Genomic DNA, 26,475 nt, shown 5'->3' with positions numbered 1-26,475 from the left:
TTTTTTTTCTTTTTTCAAATAAAAATTTTAGGTGGTTTATACTTTTGGGTGGAAAAACTAAACATAAAGCATGTATTTTTTTAATCCAGTTAGAATTATATCTTTCCCTTTGCATCAGTCGTATTCCAGTTTATCAGCCATTAGTTTTTTKGTYTTTGCTGTTGTAGGTGCTCAAGTGCATTGCCTCTTTGAATGCAGACCCAGCTGTTCATGGCTTCATAGTGCAGCTGCCGCTCGACTCCAACACACCCATCAACACAGAAAAAATAACCAACGCTGTGGCACCTGAGAAGGACGTGGATGGGTAAATGACTTYACCCCTGGAGAGCATGACAGCTACTCCAGAAAGAAACCTCTTTTCTTTATTTTCTCTTGAACAGTGAGACGGGGCATCTTACTTGACCTTTATTCTTTCAAAATACAGCTTAAGTAGCATCAATGCTGGGAAACTCTCTAGAGGGGACCTTGGAGACTGCTTCATTCCTTGTACGCCAAAGGGATGCATGGAGCTTATCAGGCAGACAGGTAAGGAGGTTGCCATACATTATTCATGAGTGCAGTAGTCTTCAGTAAGTGTAGAAATTACACACATTGCAAGGCTCTGCTTCACAACTTCTGCTGAGATACCACATTTCATCTCTGCTGCCTTAGATAGTAAAAGAACTGGGTTAAAATGATCTTTGCGTCTTCCCTCTAAACTGCAATTCCTTACCACACACAACAAAGAAAAATAATATTCTGAAGTACCAGGGCCAGAAACAAACTGACCAAGACTCTAGGTTTGTTTGAGTTAGTGTGTATTAGGCTGCACAGTGACCTCTTTTTTGCTCTCTCCCAACTCTCTGTGGCGCAGGTGTCCAGGTGGCAGGGAAAAGAGCTGTGGTGATCGGSCGCAGTAAGATCGTGGGTGCTCCCATGCACGACCTGCTGCTCTGGAATAATGCAACAGTCACCACGTGCCATTCCAAGACCTCCACCCTGGCTGAGGAGGTAAGGGCAGGCTGTAGTTATTTGTTCCAGGCCACTGCTGCTCCGTGCACATTGCTGCTCAGTGTGTTGCTGCTCTGAGTCATTAGGTCTGGGTTGCTTTTCATCTCATTTGGTTTCCCAGTCATGCTCCCTGTGTGGTTGTGTAAATACTTCCGCTGGAATAGGATCTTGATTATTTTTGGYGCTTAATTAGAAGGGTTTAATTATAACAATAAAATTATTATTTTTGTTTCCTTTGAGCAAGTGCTGAGAATTTAATCATCCCTTCCTAATGTCCATGTAGGGGCTGGCAAAACAGCATATGTTTTTGTTGTTTTGTTGGCTTTTTTTTTTTACCAAAAAGGGCCAGGTGGTCTTCTGCTCTAATGGCTGAGAAATGTTAGACCAAATGATTCTCAGTTGGTTTGTTTTTTTTTTAGTCAATTTTCTATGACAGGGAGTTGGTACCATTTTCCTCTTCAGCAGTGRGAATGACAGAAATAGTGTTTTGCTGTGCTGCCACCTACTTGGATTTCGTAGAGCCATCAGCACTGCCAGGCTCTGTAGGCAAGTATTAAAGCTGAGAAGGGAGTAGGAGTGTTTGAATATAACTCACGAAGTAGATCAGAAACACTGCAGTGCTTCACAAGTTGCTAAGTTGCTGTTCAGTAAGACCATCATTAGGTTGATTAAAAATTGAAGTGCTAATACTTAATGAAATCTTAAAAATAGTTTATCTCCCTTGAAGATTAAAAGAAAGACATTCCAAGGGATAGGASCTTCCTAAGTGAATGAAGCAGTGCAGGAACTGACAACGAGCTTTAGTTRGAGTCTCTAACACCAGCTTCATGACTGGATCTGTCAAATTTACTGAGTAGTCCCTGAATGAATATTAGTGCTGAAATACAGTCAGCTTCCCCTGGAGTTGTGTGTTCTGCAGTCCTGGACATGAAAAGCACAAGACAGTGCTGTCACAAGTAGAGTGCTGCTTAGTTCTGTGCAGGGGTTGTTCTTGGCTGCTGTCTGATGAGTGCTGGGTATATTTCTAGCACTGAATGTGCAGGGATATTTGAAGGGAGGAAGAGAAGAATATGCAGAAGGCTTWAATTTTATCTAAATGTAGCATGTATGATCCACTTGGGAATCATGGAGGAGTTCAGAGGAGGTTGTGAAGTGTTGACTAGCGATAGTTCAGGGTAGGAGTGTGAAAATAGGCCATAATTTCTAGCTGCAGGAATTTGTCCTTGCCAAGGAACTGGCAGCTACCTTTCATTGCTGACAGTGCCCTTCCATGCCTTCAGTGGCAGTGGGTGAGCACAGTTTCACAGCAACTGAAGCTGATCTAAATTGCTGCAGAAGCAGCTCTGCGTTTTTGCACGTCCAGTGTGATACACAGTTGTTTATTGTTTTTTAATCTTTTTATAGGTCGGCAAAGCTGATATCTTGGTGGTTGCAGCTGGTAGAGCTGAAATGGTAAAAGGCGAATGGATCAAGCCTGGTGCAATCGTAATTGACTGTGGAATTAACCATGTGCCAGGTGTGTGACTAACCTATAAAAAGTGGGGATGTGGTTGTGATGTGTTTGTTTGTATAGAAATGCAGTTGCTAAGTTTATGTATAATTTCCTTGGTGTCTCTGGTCCACATGGACTTCTTTCTTTTGTAAGTCTGTCTTAAGTAGTGATGGCACCCTCTGACCATGCCTAMGTGAAAAAACACTGAAGTACTCTCCTAAGCCAGATCAGTGGAAGTTTTGATTCTGCCTTCAAGGAGGCTGATGATTAACAGAGGAAGGAGGAGGCCTAAGATTGCAACAGAATATCAATTTAATTTGCCCCAAACTACATTGTGAAGTCTTGTCGTTGTTGTCACTTAAGAGCAATGGCTTTGCTGTCATTACTTCGTGGTTGGATCTGATGAAGCTGTTCCCTTTGAAATACAGAAATGACAAGCAATCTCTTAAAGTAGCTGTGGATTTGTTGAGTCACAGCATTAACATCTTAGGCTTGAATGGCTGTTGTCTTGAAACAAAGCAGATTGTGCAAGAGTATTGGTGACAATGGCTCAGGCATGAGAATGTAAGAATAAAGTGCTTTAACATAATGGATTTTAGGGTAGGGTTTCACTTAGCTGCTCCTTCCTTAGGAAGATGGTACAGACAGTCTGGCAATTTCTGTTTTCATCTCATTTAAATCCAAATTACAGATAGTGAATGATATGGAAAATTAGTCATTCTTTCTGTGCTACACCCACAAGGCTTTTAAAAGGTAGTTTTCATAATTAATCAGTCATTTTGTTGCCATTATTTAACAGAATGTAAAGAATTTCTGTTCAGTGGTCTTGTTACTCAAAGTTGACATTGGGTTGCATTTAAAAACATTAGTCCTCCGTCTAATTAAAATTAAAAAGTCATCTGCCGTTGCTGTTTGTTGCTTGATKTGTTTGTTCCAAGCTACCCAAATTTAGGCCATTTGCCAAAACCCACAGGGTCACTGCTGATGTTCATAAAGCAGAATGGATTGGAGTCTCCCCAACTGACGCATTGCAAATAAAACCCCCATTGTGTTTCTGATATATGATGGTATGACCTGTTTGTCAGGCTTTATGTGAACTGCATCTCTGAGGACACATCCCTGCTCCTTTACAGCTAGCCTGCCTTGAGCAGTGCACTGACATCTGAGCTTCTTGTGCGCCCAACTCAGTCAGTGTCACGTGGAATACACKTGATGGCACTGAGATTTGATAATTGAGACTTGATGGAGCATCATGGAAATTGTCACATTTTGAAATGATGGATGGCACYGACTCCTTTTTGTTTTTCTTTCCTGTGATTTTCTGAAGCTGTTGAGTTTTCCTGACTCTTTCTTCTCCTCTCATATCTTGCAAAAAAAGTTTTCAGCTGAATCTTTTGGGAAATGAGTACCAGAATTGTGGGAATTGCAGTGCTGCAGAAAGAATAGTGGCCAGTTTGCTGGTTTCTCCAGCTAAGTTACTGTACTGATAGAATATTGCTGCTATCTGTGATGGATCATTGAATGTGGTGGATGAGAGAGCACATGCATCTTGCCAYAGGTGTCAGTGCACCCATCTGGGTGCCTCCCAGGTGTAGCTGTGAGTTGGAGCTAGAAGACATGGCAGTCCCTGGATATGCTTTTGCCTTGCTAGTCAGGGTACTCTGTCCAGGCACATCACAATCTGATTTGATGTATCAGGACATCAGCCTCATGCAGTCTTGCCAAGTTGGAATTTACACAAGTTATAGCCACATAGTGCCAAACAAATGCAGCTGTTGTGCTTTTGAATGGAGAGTGKCCTGAATTTTCCCAAGGGTGCCAGTTTGGAGGCTGAAAGAGACACTCCAGTCACATCTGGCTTTGTGTTTATGTGTATGAACAGAATTTCTTCCAGGTCTCCAAGTAGCCAGGAAAAAATGATCTCCTGAAACCTTTGCTGGAGCAGATGAGTGTCTCTCACTTTCTAAACTGGATTGTATTTTTATCTCTCCACTGCTGCAGTTGGACGACTGGTCCAGCAAATAGTCTGGATACCTTATTGCAGCCATGCAGGAATTTTCTGATTCAGAAAGGGAAAGCAGTGCAAGATGTTGCCAGAGATGGCACTGTCTTTGGAGTGTCCTTCTCTGAGTCCTGGTGGAGTGGAGCAAGCAACTCTTCGAAGTCTTCCTCTGCTATGAGATTTTGCTCTCTTTGCTAACAGGGAGCCTTGAAAAGAGGAATATGAGAGCTTTTTCACAGTATGGTTGTATGGTTGTAGTGTCACTGATACTCCCTRCAACTTTCGTTTGTATTTTTTAAGAGTGGGATGCTGAATATTGAGCAGGTGAAATTACAGGGAAAGATGGCAAGTACTGTATGTGAGCTTTTTTTCAAAAAATATTTTGCAGGTAATAGAATAGCTCCTAATCTGTGCTCARCAGTGCTTGGTGTGAGGTGCAGATGCTGAAGCAGGGACTGAGGGATTGTTTGGCTTGTGCGCATCTCTGTCTGTGTAACAGATGAGGCATTTTGGAGCGCCTGCATGTTTTCTTCATTCTTGGGCTGAGAGCCTTCCTGGCCAKGGTGGCTGATGAGCCTGCTTGGCATCCTTGGAAGAAAATACAATTAYATTATTTACCTTTAGCAGCCTTAATTAAATTGGTCTCTAGGGGGGAAGGCCAAACTGGTCTGCAGTTCAGGCAGCAGCCGTGACAGCGGCTGCAGGAACACTGGTTATCAGCTGTGATGTTTTTCAGGCTTTGAGCTTTAGGGAGAAATAGTATTGCTTAAAACACAAACACAGCAAAGCATCCAGGCTGGTAATTGTCAGTAACAATGCAGCTAAAAAATAATCTTGGCAGGAGCTGCTTTTGTTCTCTCTTTGGTTTTAACATAATCAGCTGATTAGGAGTTTGGTTTCTCTTCCACTCCTCCCCCTCACCAGATGTATATGAAAAGTTATTGATTGTGTTCTGTTCAAACATACACTTATTGTATGCAATATAATATTTCAGTATAACAACATTAAAATGTTCAGGTTTTCACACTGGTTAAAAGCTCTTTAGAGTCCTWTATCTGAAGTGTGAATCTGCCATTCCAGGAGCAACCTTAAATTTTTTGTTTTTATGTGCTGTAATCAGTGACTTCCTTAGATGACTGTGCTAGTTTACTAATAAATTTTGCATCTTTCTCTTTTTATGGGTGAGCTTAAAGGTCACCACTGGAAAAAAAGGGCTATATCTGCTTTGGAATTGTCAGTTCATGTAGTACAGTAAGATGTAGAAAAATATTATGCCCAAGAGAAAGGAGAAGCTTTCTTAAGCCACCTGTGAGGTTTGTTTTGACTCACAAAGACTGATCTTTGTGAACTGCACTATTTACTGGTCCATCATTAAACTAGCAGTGACAATTGAAAAGCTCGGCACTTTCTGACTTCAGTTTCTGTAAAGGCAGGTGATTTTATTCAATAGTAAGGCCCAGATGTCTCCAAAATGGAACAGAGTAAATGTAAACCTGGGGTTTTGGAATATATCAGCCATGTTTCCTCTCTCCCCTCTCCTAGATGTTGGTTGACATCTCATTTAAACTACCCTGTGGGCCATGAGCCACTGAGAAAAGGCTTGCATTCTCGAGGAAAGGGTGATCTGTCTGGCTGAGGATAAATGCTGCTTAATGGGGGGGGGTGTTGCATGAGCTGTTGACACTCTGCRAGTGAAGTATGATAACAGCTTCATCTTGTGATGTTGTCTTAGCCTTTTTATCTCCCTTTGCAGCTTCCTGGGTACTCAGCTTCTATTTTGTTTACTCCAGCAGAATTAAAGACTTGAGCTTCAGTCAGCTCTGTCTCCTCTGTTGCTGTGGTRAAATGTGATGTGTAACTTACTTTTCTCCTTAAATCCCCAGACAGYACAAAGGCCAGTGGAAAGAGAGTTGTGGGAGATGTGGCGTACAATTCAGCAAAGGAAAAAGCTTCCTTCATCACCCCAGTTCCTGGTGGTGTTGGGCCTATGACTGTGGCCATGTTAATGCAGGTACTGAGCAGACTTTGGGACTGTGCTCATCTGTGTGTTTGCTTTGGGGGATGTTACTGCTGACCATCAGCACGCTACCAAAGCAGCTGGTGCTCCCTTATTGCTCTTGCAGAGATCTRGTTAGGGTTTCCAGCTTCTAGCCCAAACAATTTGGATTCAGTTAACTGAGGAAGAAGAAAGAGTTTAGATAAATGTTAGAACAGAAGTCTCTGGTTGGTTGCTTTTGAGGATTTTTTTACGTTTTTTTGAGTGCAGTCACTCAAAACAGTAAGAAACAGGCTGGTCTTATAATGCTCTGGKTGTAATTCTAAAACTATCTGTTGAGTGTTTGGATAAAAAGGAGAGTAACCGCATAAGCCAGGTCCCTCTGTTTCCATGCTTTGCTTAAGAAGTCCTGCTGGCACAGAACACCCCAAAAAATCCAGCACACTGGAAGATCAGTAGAGAGTTAGATATGGTGGGATCTTCTCTTTTTAAGAAAACTGCAAACAGAATCTCATTTTGGATTATTAACAAAGGCTTTAATGGAAGCACTTTGGTTTAATCCCAAACTGAAACAGATAGGAGGGGCAAACCTTCCTGGTCTCTTTGTTAACYGGTGTGGTTCATACTGTGGTGGTTGCAATAATTCATTCCCTTGCTCATTTTAGAGCACTGTGGAGAGTGCACAGCGTTTTCTGGAGAAGTTCCAGCCTGGAAAATGGACCATCCAATACAACCAGCTTACCCTAAAGATGCCTGTTCCAAGGTAATGCTTTCAAATGAAGCTACTGGCAGTATTGATGCAGCATAGTATTGACTTCTCTTCCCAGGCTTTGTATAATACAGGGCTTACATGTATGTAGATTGTAGCTGGGATTGAAGTTTGGAGAGAGGTAAAGCACTGAAATCTTCCTGAGGGAACAGAGCTAGCCTGCAGTAGTGCTGTGATATCTGTTGAAATGTAAGCAACATATTGATATTATCATTATCATTATCATTCTGATAATACTAAAATTCAAACGTGGTCTTTCAGAGACTTTTTGGGCCAGCTAGATGGTTGCCAATTCAGAAAATAGTGGAACACTTGTATTTTGGAAAATTTTCAGTCTGGCATGCCAAAACACTTGCATCTTCAAATAGGAGTTGTTGGTGTCAAGACACCAAGAAGCAGCTGAACATATGCAAAATACCTGTGGGATCATAACACATTGCCTACAAAGGGCAATTGGGGTGAGGAATTGTTGTTTGGTTTGGGTTTTACCTTTTTCTTATTTTTAAGAAGGCAACTCTGAAGATGTGTCTATTCTAGTGTACCTGATATTAGTAGGATTGATTCATTTAATTAGGAGGGTTTAAAGATTGACTTGTACAATATAGATCAGGTGTTTGCAGTTTATGCCATCCAGAAGTGGGGAATTTGTGGGAAGTCTTTGACTTACAAACTCCTCTYGCTCTTTTTCTTTAAGTGATATTGAAATCTCCCAGTCTTGCATCCCCAAGCCCATTGAGCAAGTTGCACAAGAAGTTGGCCTTTTCCCTGATGAGGTGGAGCTCTATGGTCAAACTAAAGCCAAGGTTCAGCTCTCAGTTCTGAAACGTCTGAAGAATCAGCCAGATGGCAAATACGTCGTCGTTACTGGGTAGGTGCTTCCCTAACTGAGATATCACAAGATGAAATATTTTATTAGCATGGCTTGTACTTGTATTGCTTTTTGTAGGGTGGTGACCATATGGAGAGCTCTGGGTTTTATTAAATCACACTGTGAAAATTTAGTAGTTTAGGAAGTAGCTTCATCACCTGTGGGAAACTGTGGGAGTGTAGCTTAACATTTCTCTCCAGGAGGTGAATTGTTTTGGTCTGCAGGTCAGGGTTATGAGGGGTACACTGGTACTAGGCCAAGTTCTCCTGGTCTAGCAGCCTGCCTTCAGCAGGAGCTATCAAGTTGTTTCAGAGATAACTGCTGACAACTATGTGATAATTTGCCAGTCTTATTCCAGTTTTGAACTGACGAAAATCAGCTGAAGTCTAAGCCAGTCCAGAATTTGAATTCTCATTAACTGCAATCACTGGGTGACTGTTTTATCCCTGTGTTTAGAATCTTACCCACTACAAGGGTGCAATTGTGTCTCTTCTGCTTTGTTGCTGCAGAATTACTCCCACTCCCCTGGGAGAGGGGAAGAGCACCACCACGGTTGGCCTTGTCCAAGCCTTAGGAGCACACCTTCACCAGAATGTCTTTGCCTGTGTTCGGCAGCCTTCTCAGGGGCCAACTTTTGGCATAAAAGGTATGATTGTTCTGTTGCTTGCAGTTGGCCTAAATGGGGAAAGACGGCATGCAGAGATTTTATTCTGCTGCACTGTAGTTTTACATAGTTCCTAGTAACAATCTAATTTATTTTCAGAGAAAAGCTTTGGGTAAATTTCTTCAGTTTTATCTTCAAGATACTATGCTGGGATTTAAACTCAGCTGCCCTCAGCTGATGGTAGCTGCCCTCTTGGAGCCATTAAGCAAACACATTCAATAGCATTCTGGGCTGGAGGCCTCTGGATTGGTGTGGTCTGACTGTTGTCTCTCTGCAGGTGGAGCTGCAGGTGGTGGCTATTGTCAAGTTGTCCCCATGGAAGAGGTAATTCTTTATACAAAGCCTCATTGCACTTACAGCTCACAGACCTTGAAGAGATACTGCAGTCAGATAACTTAGAAAATCCATAAGTTTATAACCTAGTGTAGTGCTCCCAAGAACTGGATGCTTGATTTAAGCAAAGTTTTTGTTTTTAACAAGCAAACATCTTTGGGTTGTTTCAGAAGTYGTGCCGTCATGGTGAGAGAACTTCATAGAGTTAGGAATTCCCAGTTCCTTTGTTTCCTCCCCTTTTCTGCCTTGAATTGCTGTATATCCTGGAGCAATTTTCCCCGTGCCTCATTTTCCCAGTGCTGAAATRAAGATGATAATGGCTTAATGTATTTTGGAAGAATATTGCATAGTTTTGTCAGCTGTGGTGGCCACTGACTCTTTCMGTGAGCTATTTTGGTGTACTTGTGTTTTAGATTACTAATATGAACTGGGAAAGGGGAATTTGGGAATCAGCAATGCCAAGACCTCAGCCCGTGGAGGGCTGGCACTGGAACAYATTTCTGATGTGACTTGACAACAAGTAAAATTCTGTGTCTGGAGGCAAGGAATTAAAAAGCACGTGTAGCATGTGCTCTCGTGCCTCTCTCAGCTCTCAGAGTAATTGCCTGTAGAATTCTACCTTTGWCTCATGCATTGTAGATTGACACAGGACAATTTCAGTAAGAAAAGCAGAAAYGATCAAAAGGGCTGTTTGTTCTAATTGATACAGCAAGTCCATGAAAGATAAAGATGTTAGGGAGGCAGAATATTGATTWAGTCACGTGCCAAGAACATGTGTGAAGGATAGATGTGATAGGAAAAATAACCTCCTCCTCTTTGGGAGTGTTAATRAGACAAGCCAAAATACCTGACTGTGTGCAGCAGTGGGAAACTGTCACACTCTAGGAACCAAGCTGGCTGAAATTACTTTCTTTAAGTATGACCCACGTGATACATATGCTCATAGTTTTGTGGGGGTGTTTTAGTTAGTKCATGTCTGGTAAAATTAGAGTAGCTGGAGTCACCAGTTACAATAATGACCTTGATACATCATTTGATAATTCTGCATGCAGCTTTCATCTTATGAAAAAAATAGCAAGTGAAAAACTTTTGAGTTCATACTGCAGAACCAAGGTAATAATAATTGCTTCTTGTTGCATGTATGCAGAATGAGACAACAATGAGCRTTTACTAATTAGGATTTATAATCAATGTGTGACTAGCTGCATTCTCTTTTAGTTTTGTGGGTTTGAGACCACAGTAACAAGGCTTCAGTAAAATGGTATTTTAAGATTTTCCATCATGCCACCTTCTCTAATATCCCCTTTTCATATTCTTCCTTTGCTGCTTTGCTAGAGATGAAGAGGATTGTTTTAACCACACCTTTTAYTCACCTGCCATACTCATAGAATCATTTAGGTAGGAAAAGACCTTTAAGATTGCMAAGTCCAACCATTCCCCTAGCASTGCCATGCTYACCACTAAACCATCTCCCCAAGCACCACATCTGCATGCTTTTTAAATACCTCCAGGGATGGTGACCCCACCAGTTCTTTGGGCAGCCTGGTCTGGTGCTTTAGAAGCCTTTCCATGAAGAAGTTTTTCCTCATATCCAATTTAGACCCTTCACCAGCTTCACAGCTACAGTGCAGCCATGTAGGCAAACACACTCAAGCTATCTTTTAATGAGATAGAACTAAGGAAAACTACTAGCAGTGTCACTGTGTAGTACGTGGTCTACAAGTTCTGCCTGTGAGTCTGTGTTTGGGTGGTTACCTTAAGCAGAGCTCTGTGCAACCACAGCTCTACTGCTGGTGCTTCACAAGGTTTCTCGTTCCAGTTTAGCTCAAATCCCTTGTGGGAGCAGCAGCCACTTCAGCTAATGTATGTAGGAAACCTGCTGTGCAAATGAAGGGGTCAGGAGGAAGATGAAGGAGGAGCAGTGCASATCACAGAATCACAGAATATGCTGAGTTAGACTTTTTTAAGTGGCAAGGAGTCTGTGAGAACTGTTCTTGTAGAGGGGAAAAGAAAAAAACAAACAACTTTTTATTTGGGAGCTTTGTTCTAGAAGTTTGTAAAATGACATGAATGTGGGGGAGGCATTTTTMTGTTTTAGAGAAATTCTTTCCTCTCTTCCACATACTGCTCTGAKCAATCTCTCCCCCTCCACCCTCACCCACTTTAACATTACTATTAATACTCCTCTTTCCATCTGTCTACGGTGAGTTGGAATAAATGAAAATTGCAGGAGGATGAGGCAACTGATATGTTTTATGTCCTCTAGTTTAACCTTCACCTCACTGGTGACATCCATGCCATCACTGCAGCCAACAACCTGGTCGCTGCTGCCATTGACGCCCGTATATTCCACGAGATGACTCAGTCTGACCAGGTACAGTCCTTTCACCATGGATTTGATCCCAGCCCAATTTGGCAGGGCTGTTTTGGGTGTGCCAGCAGTGCTGATTAAGTGCCTGTTTCATTCTGCAAGGCTCTCTACAACCGTTTGGTGCCGTCCATCAATGGTGTCAGGAAGTTCTCAGACATTCAGATCCGAAGACTACAGGTGAGCTCTGCTTTCTCATTGGTTTCTGGTTCTGTTCCATTTACTCATCCTTTAGGGAGGCAGAGCTACCTTACAGAAACCCACATGTTGTCCCCTATGTCATTCTGCTGGCATTTATTTTTTACATAAAGTGTKCAAAAGTGTGGTAGCCCTTCATACAGCACAGAAGACAGTGAGATGCAGCCCCAAGGGGTGGAATCATTGATATCATGCTCTGTGATTAACACACAGTGGGAAGAGACAAAGAGATTAGCATCCTTCATTAGTGTTGTCAATTCAGTGTCCTTAATGCAGTTTAAGAAAAAACTAGATTCAGTCTCTACATTACACACAGCTACAGCTAGAGATTAATGGCTCCCATGTGACAGCTATGTAGATTATACAGCACAAAAAAGGCAATTTATAAAATTCAGCAAAAAGAGAGCGTAGAGAATTTTCTTTGTCTTACCCATATTAAGAAAACAAAAAAATGGAAAGAACACCTGTTCCATACATAGCCAATTTCTCCTCTGCAAAAAAAAAAAAAAAAGAATTCCCAGTTAGATAAGTAGCCCTGTCACTGAATGGCAGTTCCTGAACAGCCCACAGCTCCTCTGATCCTCAAAATTGAAGGGCATGTGCAAGTTCACATTGACTTTGGCAAAAATAAGGATTAACAGATGAATGGTTTTGCTCTGGGCTTGAACCTTTCAGCTAGGAGGACAGACCGGCCATGCTGAGCTCCTTCTAGGTACAAGCCTGTTTTTGTAGRGTATTCAGGCTGGATCAGTTGCCCACTTGGAAGTCAGGAGCAGTAGTTAGACTACTTAGGAAGGTAAAACTCTGATATATTAATTGGCTATAATGTCTCAACCATTAGAGAATGTGTGGTTTGCTTCCACTGCTGAGCAAAAAATGATGTCATAGTGCTTGGTGTTCCTGATGGACTGAGGGAACTCTACCCTAACCACTCTTCTGGTTATTAAATGTCAAGATGTGAACAGGATGCTAATAATCCAGAAAGATGGTATCTTTGTCACTGTTGTTGTTTATTTCCTTTTCTAAATGATACGTTTGAAGAGGAAAAGAACAGATTTTCTTCTTCCCTGCTGTTCTTCGGGAGAAAAATACACTTAACTGTCTAGTTAATTTAAAAAAACCTTGCTCGTTCATAAATCAACTGAATCGTTTCCCTCATGCCTAAGCTTGCGCTTGTATCAGGCTTCTTGAGATAATTCTTCTCTCAATTAAGCAACTTGGCAAAGTGCCCATCCTCTCAGTGTGTTCAAGATCAGCTTTCTGGGATGCTGACAGCCTTGTGACTGAATTGTTTAATTCCTCCTTTGTGCTGCTTAACCAGCATGCTGAAAGCAGTGGCTTTAAATATGTGTGGCTGTGTGCAGTGACCCCGGGCAAACTAATGGCAAATGGATGTGAGCATGTGAGACTAATGACGAGAACAAGGCGTGGAAGGAACTGCAGAGCTGTCTCTGAATCTTCCTGTAGGTGCCTTGCACAGAGCTTGGTGACAACCTGCCCTAATGAGCTCCACTGTCTGCCTTGCCCTTTAGAGCTGGACAGAGCTGGACAGAGCTGGACAGCACCAAGCTCTGTCCAACACATGCTGATGTGGATCATCCGATGTTGTTGTGGGGTCTGGGAGAAAGGGCACCAAAAGGGCAGCCCCTCCTTATTCCTGAATGTGCAGATGCTGCTGCCAAAGCCTCAGTATTGCAGTAAAAGGTTCATTTCTGGGAATCTCCTTGCTATACCTTTTATTTGTCTTTTCTTCTCGTAGAAACTGGGCATTAACAAAACTGATCCTRTGGCTTTGACAAAGGAAGAAGTGAACTCATTTGTGAGACTGGACATTGACCCAGGCACCATAACATGGCAAAGAGGTACAAGAGACRTTAAATGAAAGAATTACTGAGAAACAAAACATTCAAAAGAGATGTTTGCAATTGCAGCTGAAACTGTGTTTCCTGGGGAAGAGGGCAGAGCTGGCTCTCCTTAAATTTAGTGGGATAGTTGCCTGGAGCTGGGATCCCATCTCTGAAGGGTCTAACAAAGGGGCTTGAATCTCCTCTGAATTCACAAATATCAAGAGTTTCCTCATGGGTGCAAGTTTGTGTTTCTGGATTTGTCAGTCACTGAAAAATTGAGTTTGGCAACTATAGCCAGCAGCCTTTTTACCTGACTGCTCTGTGAGTAAAGAGAGGGTTCTGCTCTGGGATTAAACTCAGTTTTAATCTGCCCACTTGCTCTGTCAGGGAATGACAGCAAATGAAGGCCAGATTTTTAAAAGGTTTTTAAGGATAATTGAAGGTAAGATAATTCTCTGGTCTGGCAGATTTAATATTTCACTATCAAAAGAATTTTTAAAGTGGACTTTTTTTTTCTGAATTAGACTCCAAAAGTATTCCTTTTTTTTCTTCTAAAATACAGTGTGAAATGTATTTTCTAGAATTTGCTTCATAACCTGTAATGAGGCTAAAGTAGTCCACCTCATGGGAAATATTTCATAAAACACTTGGAATATTTCAAGCATATAGTAAGAAACAGCAAATTTAAGCCARTATTTCATAGTTTGTGTTTCCAAGGTAATTCATCTTAATGGAGCTATGTGAAACAATTCTCACTAAATGATAGCATCTGACCATTTTATCACTTAACTTAYAAAGTGATCATTTTATTTCTTTTTGACTGCAATAATTTCCTGAATTCATATTGGTTAATGATGGGGAAAAATCAATTGGAATAATATTAGCAGTTCTGCTTTTCAGAGCAGCTTTGGTCTGATGGTTAATCCACACAAAGGAATGCCAGACTCCCTCTGGATGYAGTGCAGGGTCTGGTGTATCTGTGGGTGTCTTAACTTGATTGCAGTCAGTTCTGTGAAAGAATCATGTTGAGCAGCACTTGCCATTCTTTAGGAGAGGATGGTTTCTCAAACTGCCAACTTTTCACTGGTGGTGACCTGGCTGGGTGTTTGTCACAAGGCACAGGTGTGAATTTATGACTTCTTATCTCTCTGCATTCTTTGCAGTACTGGATACAAATGACAGGTTCCTTAGGAAAATCACAATTGGACAGTCTCCAACTGAGAAAGGCTTCACMCGGACGGTAATTGTTCCCTTTTCTCACATGTTTTATAAAGTACTTTTAAAATCGTGTTCTTAAAGCAGATATCTGTAACGCCAGCTATTTTCATCTTTCACCAGTATCTTTTTAAAGAGAAAGCCGAAAGTCTTCTCAACCAAGCAGTTACATTTGCTACCAGTACTGTGTTTTATTGTCTGAGCCCTCCTACCCTGTTCTCTCCTGAATATTGGCCTCCCAAACTGRGATAACTGGCATAGCAGTGGTACCCAAGTGCCCTTTCTAAAGATGGTGCAGGTCAATGGTTCATCTTCACTACTGCAGGTGTTTTGGGTGGGGTGTATCTGTCCAAAACTAGACACAGTATCTGATTCACTTATCTAGATTCACTGTATAATCAATAGAGGAAAGGAGGCAATTGGGCTGTGACTCCCCTCCTCCCTTAGGTAACTGTCTAATTTATAGTTCAAATGAATTGTGCTCAGAAAAGCCTCTTTCTTTTGATTTGAAATGTCCTTAGGGGGCTTAGCTTCCCTTAGGTGGACGTGTCTGCATTATGTCAGCTGAATTCTACCCTTGATTTCCTATAGCATCTGAATTCTTTGTTGGTGGGTGTTTCTATCTTTTACTGTATTGTTTAGTGATAATCAGATGAGTTCGTAAGCTCAGTCTCCAAAAATACAATTTGTTATTGTTAAGTGCTCTTACATGAATCACTAATGTACGTGCCAGGAGAGACACGTAATAGCAACAGAATAAGTAAGTTTTACTCAATTTTGCAGAGAAAAAAATCCAGTTTAAAATGGCCAAATTAAACGAAGTGTGTTCTGAGAGCAGTGATTTGGATTTCTTGTATATTGTATGTTGTCATTTTTTCTTTGCTTTTTTTTTTTATTACGATGCTGATAATTTGCTCTGTTTTAAGAATTGATCAGAGGTAAGGATTGCTGCTAGGGAATGTTAATGAGTTCACATTCTTCATTCACCTCCTGCAGGCTCAGTTTGACATCACTGTGAGCAGTGAAATCATGGCGGTCCTAGCCCTGGCTGATGGGYTGGATGATATGAAAAAGCGATTTGGCAGAATGGTGGTGGCTTCCAGCAAAAAAGGACAACCAGTTACAGCAGATGACCTTGTAAGAATCATTGTTAATAAATGCTCTTTCCTCTTATTTCTGAAAGTCCTTGGATTAAAAAGCAAAGAGACAGTTCTGTGCAGAAAAAACATAGAAAAGATCAAAGATAAAATCCCATCCCCTGCAATTTATGAAGRTTTTTTACTTCAGTGGGGCTGTCACCTTATCCAGAGAGTTGTGTATGTGACCTGGGCAGGGACAAGGGTCCTGTGTGATGTGCTGTGTGTGAAGTTGAAACTGGCACCATAGGAGCTGCTGGGGAAATATGTGGTGGCTTCTACGTAAAAAGCATGTTTATGAATCAGAAAAACTCAAAATGCATCCTGCTGGCCATCCTGTTTCTCAGACTCCCTGGAGTGAGGAAAACACTGAGCAGGAACAAAGCCTTGTGCAAATTTAATTACAGAGGATGGAATACCTTATTCTGGGAGTCTGTGAATGCTACARAAGCCAAAGCCTTGGCAAAAAGTCTGTGTTCTCTGTAAGGCAGCCTTTGATGAGAGACACAAATATTTAATTTCCACTGCATGAAATGCTGAATGACATTGCACCGATGGTGCTTATTACCAGTGGATAAAACAGCCCTAAGCAGCATTGCAAGCTGCAGCACTGTTTTGCTGCTGTCCATCCAATAATTGTTAGTTCTTGGCCGGTTTGTGGAGTGTGTCAGATAGCACTTTGCCAAATGGTGCTTCAGTGTGGTTTCAGGGAATGCCCTGTGTCCCAGGCACTTCTTCCTGACCTGTTTCCACCTAGGTGGGGTAGGGCACTAAAGCTTACCCAGCTATCTTGCTGCAGGTTTTTTTTTTTTCTTCCTCTGTTTTGGGGACATGTGGGAGCGTTGGTTATTTGTTTTACTTCCTCCCAGGGTAAGGCTAAGAAGCAGTAGATTTGTGGCCTGACTCTGGCCTTGCAGGAAAACTGCCAGGCTGGAACCATTTATCTGTAAATCCCTTTGTGAGACATTTGCTGGGAATGAGAAAGAGCATGTGCCAAGGTTCTGCAGGCAGCTTTGAGATTTTTAATTCCTACACCTAGCATGCTGCCAGTTTAATTTAACTGAGTTAAACCCTTTTACTGGAAAACAGGAGTCCTTCTTACTGCCCATCAGAGGTGTAGGCAGATGGTGCTTGGCTTGGGAGTTACTATGAGTTTTCTGTAGACCGCAGGTGATAGAAGTCTTCATCTCTTTTTTTTTTGTTTACTTCTTAAAAAATCTAATTATATTTAATTTTGTCCATTGCAACCGCAGAATGGAGGATGGTCTCAGACACCCAACAGGTTCTCTTGTCTGTTCTGTGTTTGCACTGATGGCACCCAGTGGCTCATGTCATTAGGACCATGTTACACGCTGCTCATGCAGGCAGAAATGTGGTGATTGCAGAGACCTGGCTGTGTCCTTCTGCTGTGATACAACCAATGTCATGAGTGTGCTACTGGGAAGTGAAAAAAAAAATCTGGGAACAAATGTGAAATCAAAAACTGATTACACGTTTTTAGAGATGGAATGTGTTGAAATGCTACTGAGTGACACAGGTCTGAAATGTCGCCATGGAAATCTTGCTCTGTAGTTTTCGTTATTGTGGAGATGACTGAAGTTTAAAGCTTATCCATTAAATGTTAAATAAGCTTTCATGTGGCAAGATTGAAACTAATGAAACAAAGCCAGTGAATGTCTTATAAAGAAAGAGTCTTTCATGTAAGTGAGTGCTGCAATTCAGTTGAAATTGAAAGGGAAGAAAAAGACATCATGGGTCAAGGTTTTCATAACTGCTGTGAACATTTGACTCAGGACTCATGACAGCAATTTTAGTTACTTTTGCAAGTGCTGGGTAGCAGCTGGTTTGATTTCCATTGGACTGTCAGTCACTAAAATGCCCAAACCCCAATTTTCTCTTCCTGGAGCATATGGGGATGAAATCACAAGCTTTCATTGTGCAGAAAGCAGAATTCAGCAGGGTACAGGGCTGCACCTGGGACGAAATGTTTGGCTTTCATGTCAGCCTTGTTGTTTTCATCAACACAGAGGTTCACTTTAGAAGTTATTTCTGCACAAGAGACTTGAGCAGGATGTAGCAGGTTGTTGTGACATTTTAAGGTCACTATGTAGACAGAGTTGCTGAAATGAAGAAGGAAAAATGTCCAAGACAAATCTACTTGCAGAACCTAAGAACATTGCTTTGTGCTGCTGAATGGGCTACAGTAAACTATACTTATTGAAAGGTTACTCCCTTGCTTCTCTTATCTGCTAACCTTGCCATAGCACTGAAAGAGAAATTAATTGTTCTTTATGCCTTTGCTACAAAGTGATGGCCCAGCGAGGTCRCAGCCAAGAGGCTGTTCCCACCAGAAATCAGAGATCCTCTTACAGGAATGTAAAGGTCATTYTTCTGCCTTGCCCTGACTAGAGTTAATTCTTTGTAGAGCAACTTCTTGTGCTAGTACCAAAAAGCCCATCAGGACAAAACCAGAGCCTTGACACTGCATAGGAACCATCTCAGGGTCTTGGTACTTCTGGGAACTGATTGTCTTTTTTCTTTTAGGGTGTGACTGGAGCTCTGGCTGTCTTGATGAAAGATGCTGTTAAACCAAACCTCATGCAGACACTAGAGGTGAGCACAGATGTTTTGCTTYTTGGCTCTGAGAAGGCACTTAGAGCAACTGGTTTAGTTCATTCATCACAATCACTGTTGGGTCTACTCAGCTTAGAGTTGGAGGTTTGCTGTGGTTTCCTGCCTAGGGGAGAGGGCTGGCTTCCTTCTAGGTCTGCCATTGGCATGTGGGATGACCCTGAGGAAATGCACTTAACTTTGCTATGTCTTTGTTCTGTTGTCTTTAATGTCAAGAAGTGTTTTGGGAATTTAAATGGTGTGGATGTAGGAGAATGACAAAGAGTTGCTGGGATTTAGCCATCCTTTTCCTAAGCGGATTAATACCTCCACTTGTGGAGATTATAATAATCCTGTTTGCCCTGTAGTCCTTATTACTGATAACAAATGTCTGATCAAAAAGCTTTAAGATCTGTCTTCTAAAAGTATTTTTCTTTACCTTCAGATACCACAGTACTTAGCTTCTGAAATGCTGACTATTTGCAAAATTGCACTTTCTGATTTTCTCTTTCTCTCTCCCACATCCTCCCTTTTTTAGGGAACACCAGTGTTTGTTCATGCTGGACCTTTTGCCAATATTGCACATGGGAATTCCTCTGTGTTGGCAGACAAAATAGCACTGAAGCTTGTGGGTAAAGACGGTTTTGTTGGTAAGTGTGTGGAGCGCAGGGTATTTTTGTTTGCTTTTTGTTTTGGAGGGAGGGATCTGCCTTTTTTTATCCTGACTRTTTTGGGGCCTTTTTTTGTGGAAGAAATTTCTGATTTATATAATCAAAGTATTATTTCTCCACCCAGAATTTTTTCACAAACTTCTTTTTATTTCCTACTCTAGTTACTGAAGCAGGATTTGGTGCAGACATAGGCATGGAGAAATTCTTCAATATTAAGTGCCGCTATTCTGGTCTCCGGCCTCATGTGGTGGTGTTGGTTGCTACAGTCCGAGCTCTGAAGATGCATGGGGGAGGACCTGCAGTAAGTACTGGGGGAAGTTTTCAGTGTTGTTCTGATCCAGTCACTTAGAACCCCCTAGGGTTTGATCATCTTGAAATCATCTTGAAATTCACAGCTGTAAAAGGAATTGATATTTCCCTGTTTGTCACCAGCTTCATTGCAGTATGGTACAAGTCTGTACCTGCTTGTTCTGTTGCCCTGCGGAAGTGCCTACATGCTGGGCCACTTGTGATAGTCCCAGAGTCAGTCATGTGCTTTATCAGGCAGTCTTATTCTTCCTTTTATATTTTTCTTACAAATAAAAAGGATTAGCAAGAATGCTAATAAGGAGAATACAAGAATGCTGTCTGTTGATGACCATTTAATAAGAATCAAGCACAGATTGCTGTCATGGATAAAAGTCTTACGGGGCTCCATTTTTTTTCCTTTTTTCTTCAGGTSACTGCTGGGGTACCTTTGCCAAAGGAATACGTAGAAGAGGTAATCCTAAAATGCTGTGACAGTGGCTCAGCTAACTGTGGTCATGGCACGGTGGTGTCATGCAGTGCGTGCCTGGATTGCTAGGGTGTCACTTCCTTAGCTGCCATTGAGAGGCTTCTTCATACAAGCTGTAATGTTCTGGATTGTTCTAGGGTTTTTTAGTKATGTTACTTTGGCTCTGCACTTCGAAACATTTGTTGTTCTTGACCTAGACAATATTCAGAGTCTTTTTTTTTTCTCCTTAACTCACCCAGTTGTCAGTGTGCTTAATTCTTCATGATAGTATCTACTGTTTCCCCAGCCCCCTCAGTATGGAGTAATTGCTTTGGCTGAAATATTGCCTCTGAAAATATTCAGAGTGCCTCTCTAATTATTGTCATCTTTGCAGCAGTTTTTGTTTTTATCCCACCTTGTTTGCAAGCAAGAGAGGAAGGTGATCTAAAGTCTCACTTTCATCTTTGTGCCGTGAATGGTTGAGTACACTTGGATAATTGATGATTCTCTTTACATTGCTGCAGCTYTTTCACTCGTGGAGCTTCTGTATACATTATCCTTTGCATAGGAAGGGATGAAATGTCTGAATTTCCAGGAATAGTCTCTGATGCAGCAGAATGTAAATATATGTAAACTGAAAGCTGTTGCCACAGACTTCAAACGGATGTAATGAAATTCACTGCTGGTGATATTTAATACATAAAGAGAAAAGTGTCAGAGAGGAAACTGAGGCTTTGCTGTGGGGAGTTAATGAGAATAGGTATTAGCTTTTTAAGAATAACAAAAAGTGGTAAAAAATGGTTTCTCTTACCTTGACTTGGGAGCTGAAAGCAGGGATCATTAGAAGTAGTCACTCTATTTCCTATATTCTCCAAGTGCATGCAGTAGTCTGGAATGTTCAGAAAGCATGGGGCATTTGCCTTTGTGGTTTCWTCCCCATTTTGACATTTTTACCATTGGCTTGTGGATTTAGTGGGTTTGGAGTAAAAGTTTCACCACCCCTGATAAAATATGCTTCCTGCTTCCTGTCTTATCTACAGAATCTTCAGCTGGTGGCAAAAGGCTGCAGCAACTTAAACAAACAAATCCAAAATGCACGAATGTTTGGTGTCCCAGTGGTAGTGGCTGTCAATGCTTTCAAGTAAGTGAGCTGGGATGGGGAGGTGATGCAGGGGTGTAACACTGTGGCACTTCATGCCTTTGTTTAACACAAACTCCTGTTTTCAATACGGTTGATGTGTTGTTGACAACATTTTCATAGAATCATGAAATGATTCTATGGTCTGGGAATGGTCTGGGTTGGGAAGAACCTTAAAGATCACCGAGTTCCACCCTGCTGTCATGGGCAGCAGCACCTTTCACTAGACCAAGTTGCTCAGAGCCCCATCCAACCTGACTGTGAACACTTTGAGGAGCACTTTCAGCCTCTGGGCAACCTATTCCAGTGCCTCAGCACCCTCACAGTAAAGGATTTTTTTTCCTAGTATCCAGTCTAAACCTACCGATTCCCCTTTTTCATGTCACTACATGCTCTTGTAAGAAGTTTCTCTCCAGCTCTCCCATAGGCTCACCTCTCATACTGGAAGGCCAGAGTTTTGCATTATTGGAAAATGCATGAATTGGGCTCTGCATGTTGTACTGCCCAGGAAACAACCACTGTGTGGTCCTTTTATGCAGCAGAACCACTTTTAGCTGTTGTTAAARCCAGGCAAGGAGGGGGCTATGGTGGATAATCCCTGAGCAGCTTCCTTGTAGATACGATTTCTTTGGACAGGTTTTRGATCTTGCCAAGAGCAAACAGTTAATTTACTGTGTGTGCATTCTGGTACAAACATGCAAACTTTCTCCTTGCAGGACAGACACAAAGGCTGAGCTGGCCCTTGTAGTACAACATGCAAAGGAGGCAGGAGCATTCGATGCTGTGGAGTGCACTCACTGGGCAGAGGGAGGCAAAGGAGCCCTGGCCCTGGCCCGAGCTGTTCAGAGAGCATCCCAGGCTCCCAGCAACTTCAGGTTCCTCTATAATGTGGAGGTAGGAACTTGCACTATTAGAGAGATGGWTTGTTGAAAAGGTGGAAGTCAGTTGGTTTCACTAGATTAAATTGCTGAGGGCTTTTTAAAAGGCTGCCTGAGAGAAATTAAGGAGAAATTGTTTGAATTGTAACATTTATTCCATCAGTCTTGAAGACCCAGTTACTCATTCTTACTGTTTTGCCTACCCACTGAAATATTGAATATTTTGAAGACCCTCAAATTACATTTTGTTCTACAGCAAGTGGAATGTAATCTTATGTCTACAGATGGACACTTCACAACATGTGGGGGGGATGTGAAACTGCTGTGATGCTGCAGCTCCTTGTACTTTGCCCACACTGACTTGCCTGCCTGTTCTGTTTTTCCAGCTGCCTGTTGTAGATAAGATCAGGCTTATTGCCCAGCAGGTCTATGGAGCAAGAGACATTGAACTACTTCCAGAAGCACAGGAGAAAGTTGCCCTGTACACTAAGCAGGTGAGTTTTCCATGTTACCTGGAAGCAGTGGTGCTTTTCATTCAAAATTATCAGATTGAGTAAGTGGTGTTCAACGTGTGTGTAAAGGGAATCCTCAGTCAAATCGTGTTCTTGTCCAGGACTCATTAAATGCTGCTAAGGCAGAGGAAGAAAGGAGAAACTGACTCTGGAGACAAAACTCACTCATCTGGCCCAGGACCACCCAGTACCCATCTGTGATAGTGTTGGGGAGAGAAGTGCTAAGGGTTCAGTGATCTTTACTATACTCTCCAGTCTTTCAGCATTTAGAGAATTAGAGAATTGCAAGTTGTTATGATGGTTTTAAATTGTCTCTGATTATTGTTTCATCTTGTTCCACTGAGATCAACTTCCACTAATGAGTTTTTGAATCCATGTGGACTTTTGTCAGTCCCAATTATGTTGGGGAAAGAGTTCCACAGGTTACACAAGACTTGTGGAAAGTCTTCTAAGTTTTGAACCTGCCAGCTCGTTGTTGAGTTGGGTGTTTTCTGGTTGCTGTGTTGTTTTTCCTCTTCTCTAGCATGACATTTCTGTGAATTTACCTGCTTCTGCATTATTGAAGGTGTGTGAAGGTCTTTGAAGAGAAAAGCATCGTGAGGACTGGCAATTCATTGGTTGCAGGGTGCTGTAACCAATTTTGCTTTTGTAGTCCATTTACTGCTGACGTATTGCTTCTCACTTTTGTGCTTCTTATATATTCCTTTAAAAGTTCATCAAAATCCAAGAGGCATAGAACTGCCACTTCCTCACAACCTGTAACTGCACTGATCAAACATTTCTAATTAACTGACCTCATCTGAACAAAACTTCTAACTCTGTGCTTTTCAATATTTTGGGAAGAGAGTAGAAAGTAAGTTGTTTTATCAAGGTTGTACATCCAGCACTTCCATACCATTAATTTTTTCTTCAGCTGGATGTGCTGAGGGACATGGAAATTCTTTAGTACTTAATGTGCAGTGGGGAGAGAGTTTGAGAGAGAAAGAATGGGATGCAGAATGATCAATGGATCTGACAGGCTGTGGATGAAGCAGTTGCTGGGGAATAAAATGTCTGATGTCTGCAGAGAAAGGCACAATAGAGCAATTACATTTTTGTACTGGAAAAATTACTGTTTTTTCCACTTATGTCATTCCTTTTCTTTCTCTTTTCCCAGGGATTTGGAAACCTGCCAATCTGCATGGCTAAAACTCACTTGTCGTTGTCTCATGACCCTGAACAAAAAGGAGCCCCTACAGGTTTTGTTCTGCCAATCCGAGACATTCGGGCCAGTGTYGGAGCTGGGTTCTTGTATCCACTGGTAGGAACGGTATGTGATAGCTGTGGGGTGAGGAAAAAGCTTCATGTGCATTCCAGGAATCACTTGCTATTGAGTATCTTAAATGAGAAGGGTCCTTGTTGCAGTTGGTGTTTTACCCGTCTGGTGTGTCAGATGCCTTAATGGGAGTTTTTTCAGGGGGAAGAGGGAGGCTGAAACAGACATCTGACATTTGAATAATCAGCAAGCCCCTGCTATAACCCTCAAGTCCCACATCTCTCTTTTCCTAGAATTTGAGAAAAGGGTGAGCTCTGTAGTCAGTGAATTCTAGGAACAGCGGTCTGGTAGAGGGAGAAATCCTTGGCCCACCTGGTTGCTGCTGTACCTTTGCATTCCTGATGAAAGCACATGGCAGGTGACCTCTGTGTGCACCTGTGGATCAGGGTAGAGCAGGGCAACCCCTCCTAAGCTTRCAGAGCAGATGCCTTTGGAGGGGAGGCCTCCAAAGCAAAGCTGACCTGTGCTATCAATCATTTATCAGGCTCCCCTCCTYTTTGCTTCTCATGGTTTTGCTGGCCATCTGTTTGCTGTTCAGCCTGCAACAATTCMAACAACTCATTCCACTGTGCCCTTGAGTTTCTAGTTTCTGTTCTTTGACGTGATTGGCATAATGTCAGCTGAGAGGGGAGAGAGTAGCAACAATGGAAACAGGATCTTGGAACAGCTTTGATATGAATTGCCTGGCAGAAAGAGGAGCTATCTGCAAAATGAACTCACATTCAGGTTGCATCCGTGGAAAGAATGCTAGGATGAAAGGATCCACTGGAAATCTTACCTGAGGAATCTCTCCTGGGCAAATGTTRAGTAACTAGTTAGATTACCTTAGGGCATGAGGAGGTTGGAGCAAGCAGCTCTGTCATTTTCTTGTTTATTAGGCCTGAACCTTTTTCTGAAGTCCTCATGGCAACAGGTTTGTTACAATGAAGTTTAAAAAGCATTAGGGGTGCATGACTCAGTTGATGAAATTTGCTGATTTAAGAGATGGATCCTCTCTTCCTTCAAATGGGAGCTAGAGCCAAATATTGGCTGCCTTTTTCTTTTAATTCTTTTTTTTTTAAAAAGGTAGTTAAGGTTTCCAGATTACCCAGCATAAATAAGGTAACCACATCCTGATTAAAGTCTGGCTCCTCATCCATGTTCTAAAGACTAATATGTGTTTTGGGGTAGAATGAAAGATAGCATGCCTGTTCCTGTTATAAATGGCATTTTTTGCTAGCCAAGATTTAGTCCAAACAATGATTTATTTTATTATTTATTTCAYAAGCATAGGAGAAGGAAAGGGTACACTGCATTAATGAGCTACACAAGGGAGAATGTTTACAGACATTAAAACTAACATTTTGGCACTTTTTTCTGATGTCTTCAGTTTCTATGGAGTTGGATTTTTCCTTTCTGCTCCCTTAGCAGTTTCCTAATGTTTTTTTGGCCRTGCAGTGAATCATGGTGTTAATTCTGCCAGAGTTAACAATAAGTCTTCTGGTTGGGACATGATCACTCTTCTGTGGTGTCTAAAATCCAGGGAATGGATGTCCTTTCGAGAAGCAATCTGGGGCATTTTGAATCAGATCACTATTTTAAACCCATTCAGCAGGGGATGTGTTAGCCTCAGAATAAATTTTTGGCAGCAGCCATTGAACTGTGAGCTGAAAATGCAACAAATATGTAGCTCTCTGCAGAAGCTTTTAGGATAAATGTGAGGTGAAATTAATCACTGATGTGTGCCTATTCTTGTTATCTGAAGTTAATCACAAAGGCWTGTCGCATTTTATTTTTTTTCTCAGCTTCTGAGTTTTGGATTTTTCCTTTCTGGCTCAAAATTGAAACTGTTGTACTCCAATGAAATACTCTGAGATTTTAAAGGAAATATAATTTCAAATTTTATCTAGATTTAAAGTGAAATAAATCACTTGCATTCTTTTCTGATGCAGCTGCTGAATTGAAAACAATTCTTTTATTCAGCTCTGGCTTTTTAGATCCTAAATGGCATTTATTTTGAAAGATCCACAAGAGCAACAAATAATATATGTTTAGTTGGTATTAGTTTTATTTGAAATCTTGCAAGGGGTTTGATTATACCCATGTGGGCTTAGTTTTTCTTGTAAGTAAATAGTGTGGATTGCCCTGTGTTCTTTTTGAGCACATGTGGTATTAAAGGGGAGGAGGATAAAGAGAAAAAGTTCATTCCTTCAGCTCTGAAAATAACGGAGTGCATGAAGCATTGTAGACATTTGTACAGAAAATTAGTAGCYTGGATGGAAATTATTCTGCACTGCWTGGAAATGTGGGGTTTTGGCAGACTACCTTTAAGCAACAGATACAGAGTAACCACTGTGGGCTGCCCTATGGATAGGAAAGGAGGGAAAAAAAGGAGGAAAAATCGACTGTTTATTTCAAAATRGAAAGTGCAAGAAATGGCGAAGTCAGTCACATTTTCAGCACCTCCCACTCTATTGAATGTCACTCTCTCAGCTCCTGCTGTGGCCCTCTGAATCTGGAGGTGGAGATCTGCAAAGCTCCATGATTCTTCAGCGGTACATAAATAAATAGGAAATTTCTTGYTCTTCATGACTAGGGACTGGGAACTGAGAACAGGAAAACCCCTCTGGGCACTTTGAACCTCTTACAACCTTCTTGAGAGCAGAATATTCACTCAGCTGAGCACAAAGACAAGKAGTGGGGATCCTCTCTGTGGCCCCCTTGTTCTCTTGTCTGGGAA

The 26,475-nt window shown here is 41.7% G+C and overlaps 1 protein-coding gene across 1 annotated transcript in view; it reads left to right on the top strand.

The window, feature by feature from the left end:
* The window catches only part of MTHFD1 (methylenetetrahydrofolate dehydrogenase, cyclohydrolase and formyltetrahydrofolate synthetase 1), a 40,711-nt gene that overhangs the window by 11,759 nt on the left and 2,477 nt on the right, over positions 1-26,475 (top strand). The window contains exons 5-26 of the mRNA XM_057383793.1: positions 168-304; positions 425-525; positions 854-990; positions 2,395-2,506; positions 6,368-6,495; positions 7,146-7,243; positions 7,944-8,117; positions 8,627-8,763; positions 9,059-9,105; positions 11,381-11,488; positions 11,588-11,662; positions 13,440-13,542; positions 14,691-14,767; positions 15,739-15,879; positions 18,423-18,491; positions 19,027-19,138; positions 19,321-19,460; positions 19,878-19,919; positions 20,954-21,054; positions 21,768-21,945; positions 22,316-22,423; positions 23,598-23,750. Of these exons, the coding sequence (XP_057239776.1) occupies positions 168-304; positions 425-525; positions 854-990; positions 2,395-2,506; positions 6,368-6,495; positions 7,146-7,243; positions 7,944-8,117; positions 8,627-8,763; positions 9,059-9,105; positions 11,381-11,488; positions 11,588-11,662; positions 13,440-13,542; positions 14,691-14,767; positions 15,739-15,879; positions 18,423-18,491; positions 19,027-19,138; positions 19,321-19,460; positions 19,878-19,919; positions 20,954-21,054; positions 21,768-21,945; positions 22,316-22,423; positions 23,598-23,750 (2,478 nt within the window). The remainder of the gene's footprint in view (positions 1-167; positions 305-424; positions 526-853; positions 991-2,394; positions 2,507-6,367; positions 6,496-7,145; positions 7,244-7,943; positions 8,118-8,626; positions 8,764-9,058; positions 9,106-11,380; positions 11,489-11,587; positions 11,663-13,439; positions 13,543-14,690; positions 14,768-15,738; positions 15,880-18,422; positions 18,492-19,026; positions 19,139-19,320; positions 19,461-19,877; positions 19,920-20,953; positions 21,055-21,767; positions 21,946-22,315; positions 22,424-23,597; positions 23,751-26,475) is intronic.

Source organism: Malurus melanocephalus, unplaced genomic scaffold (assembly GCF_030028575.1).
Source record: "Malurus melanocephalus ecotype Western Australia unplaced genomic scaffold, MMel_1.1 scaffold_659, whole genome shotgun sequence".
Lineage (NCBI taxonomy): Eukaryota > Metazoa > Chordata > Aves > Passeriformes > Maluridae > Malurus > Malurus melanocephalus.
The sequence above is the reverse complement of the archived record's forward strand: the minus strand, read 5'-3'. Positions and strand labels throughout refer to the sequence as shown.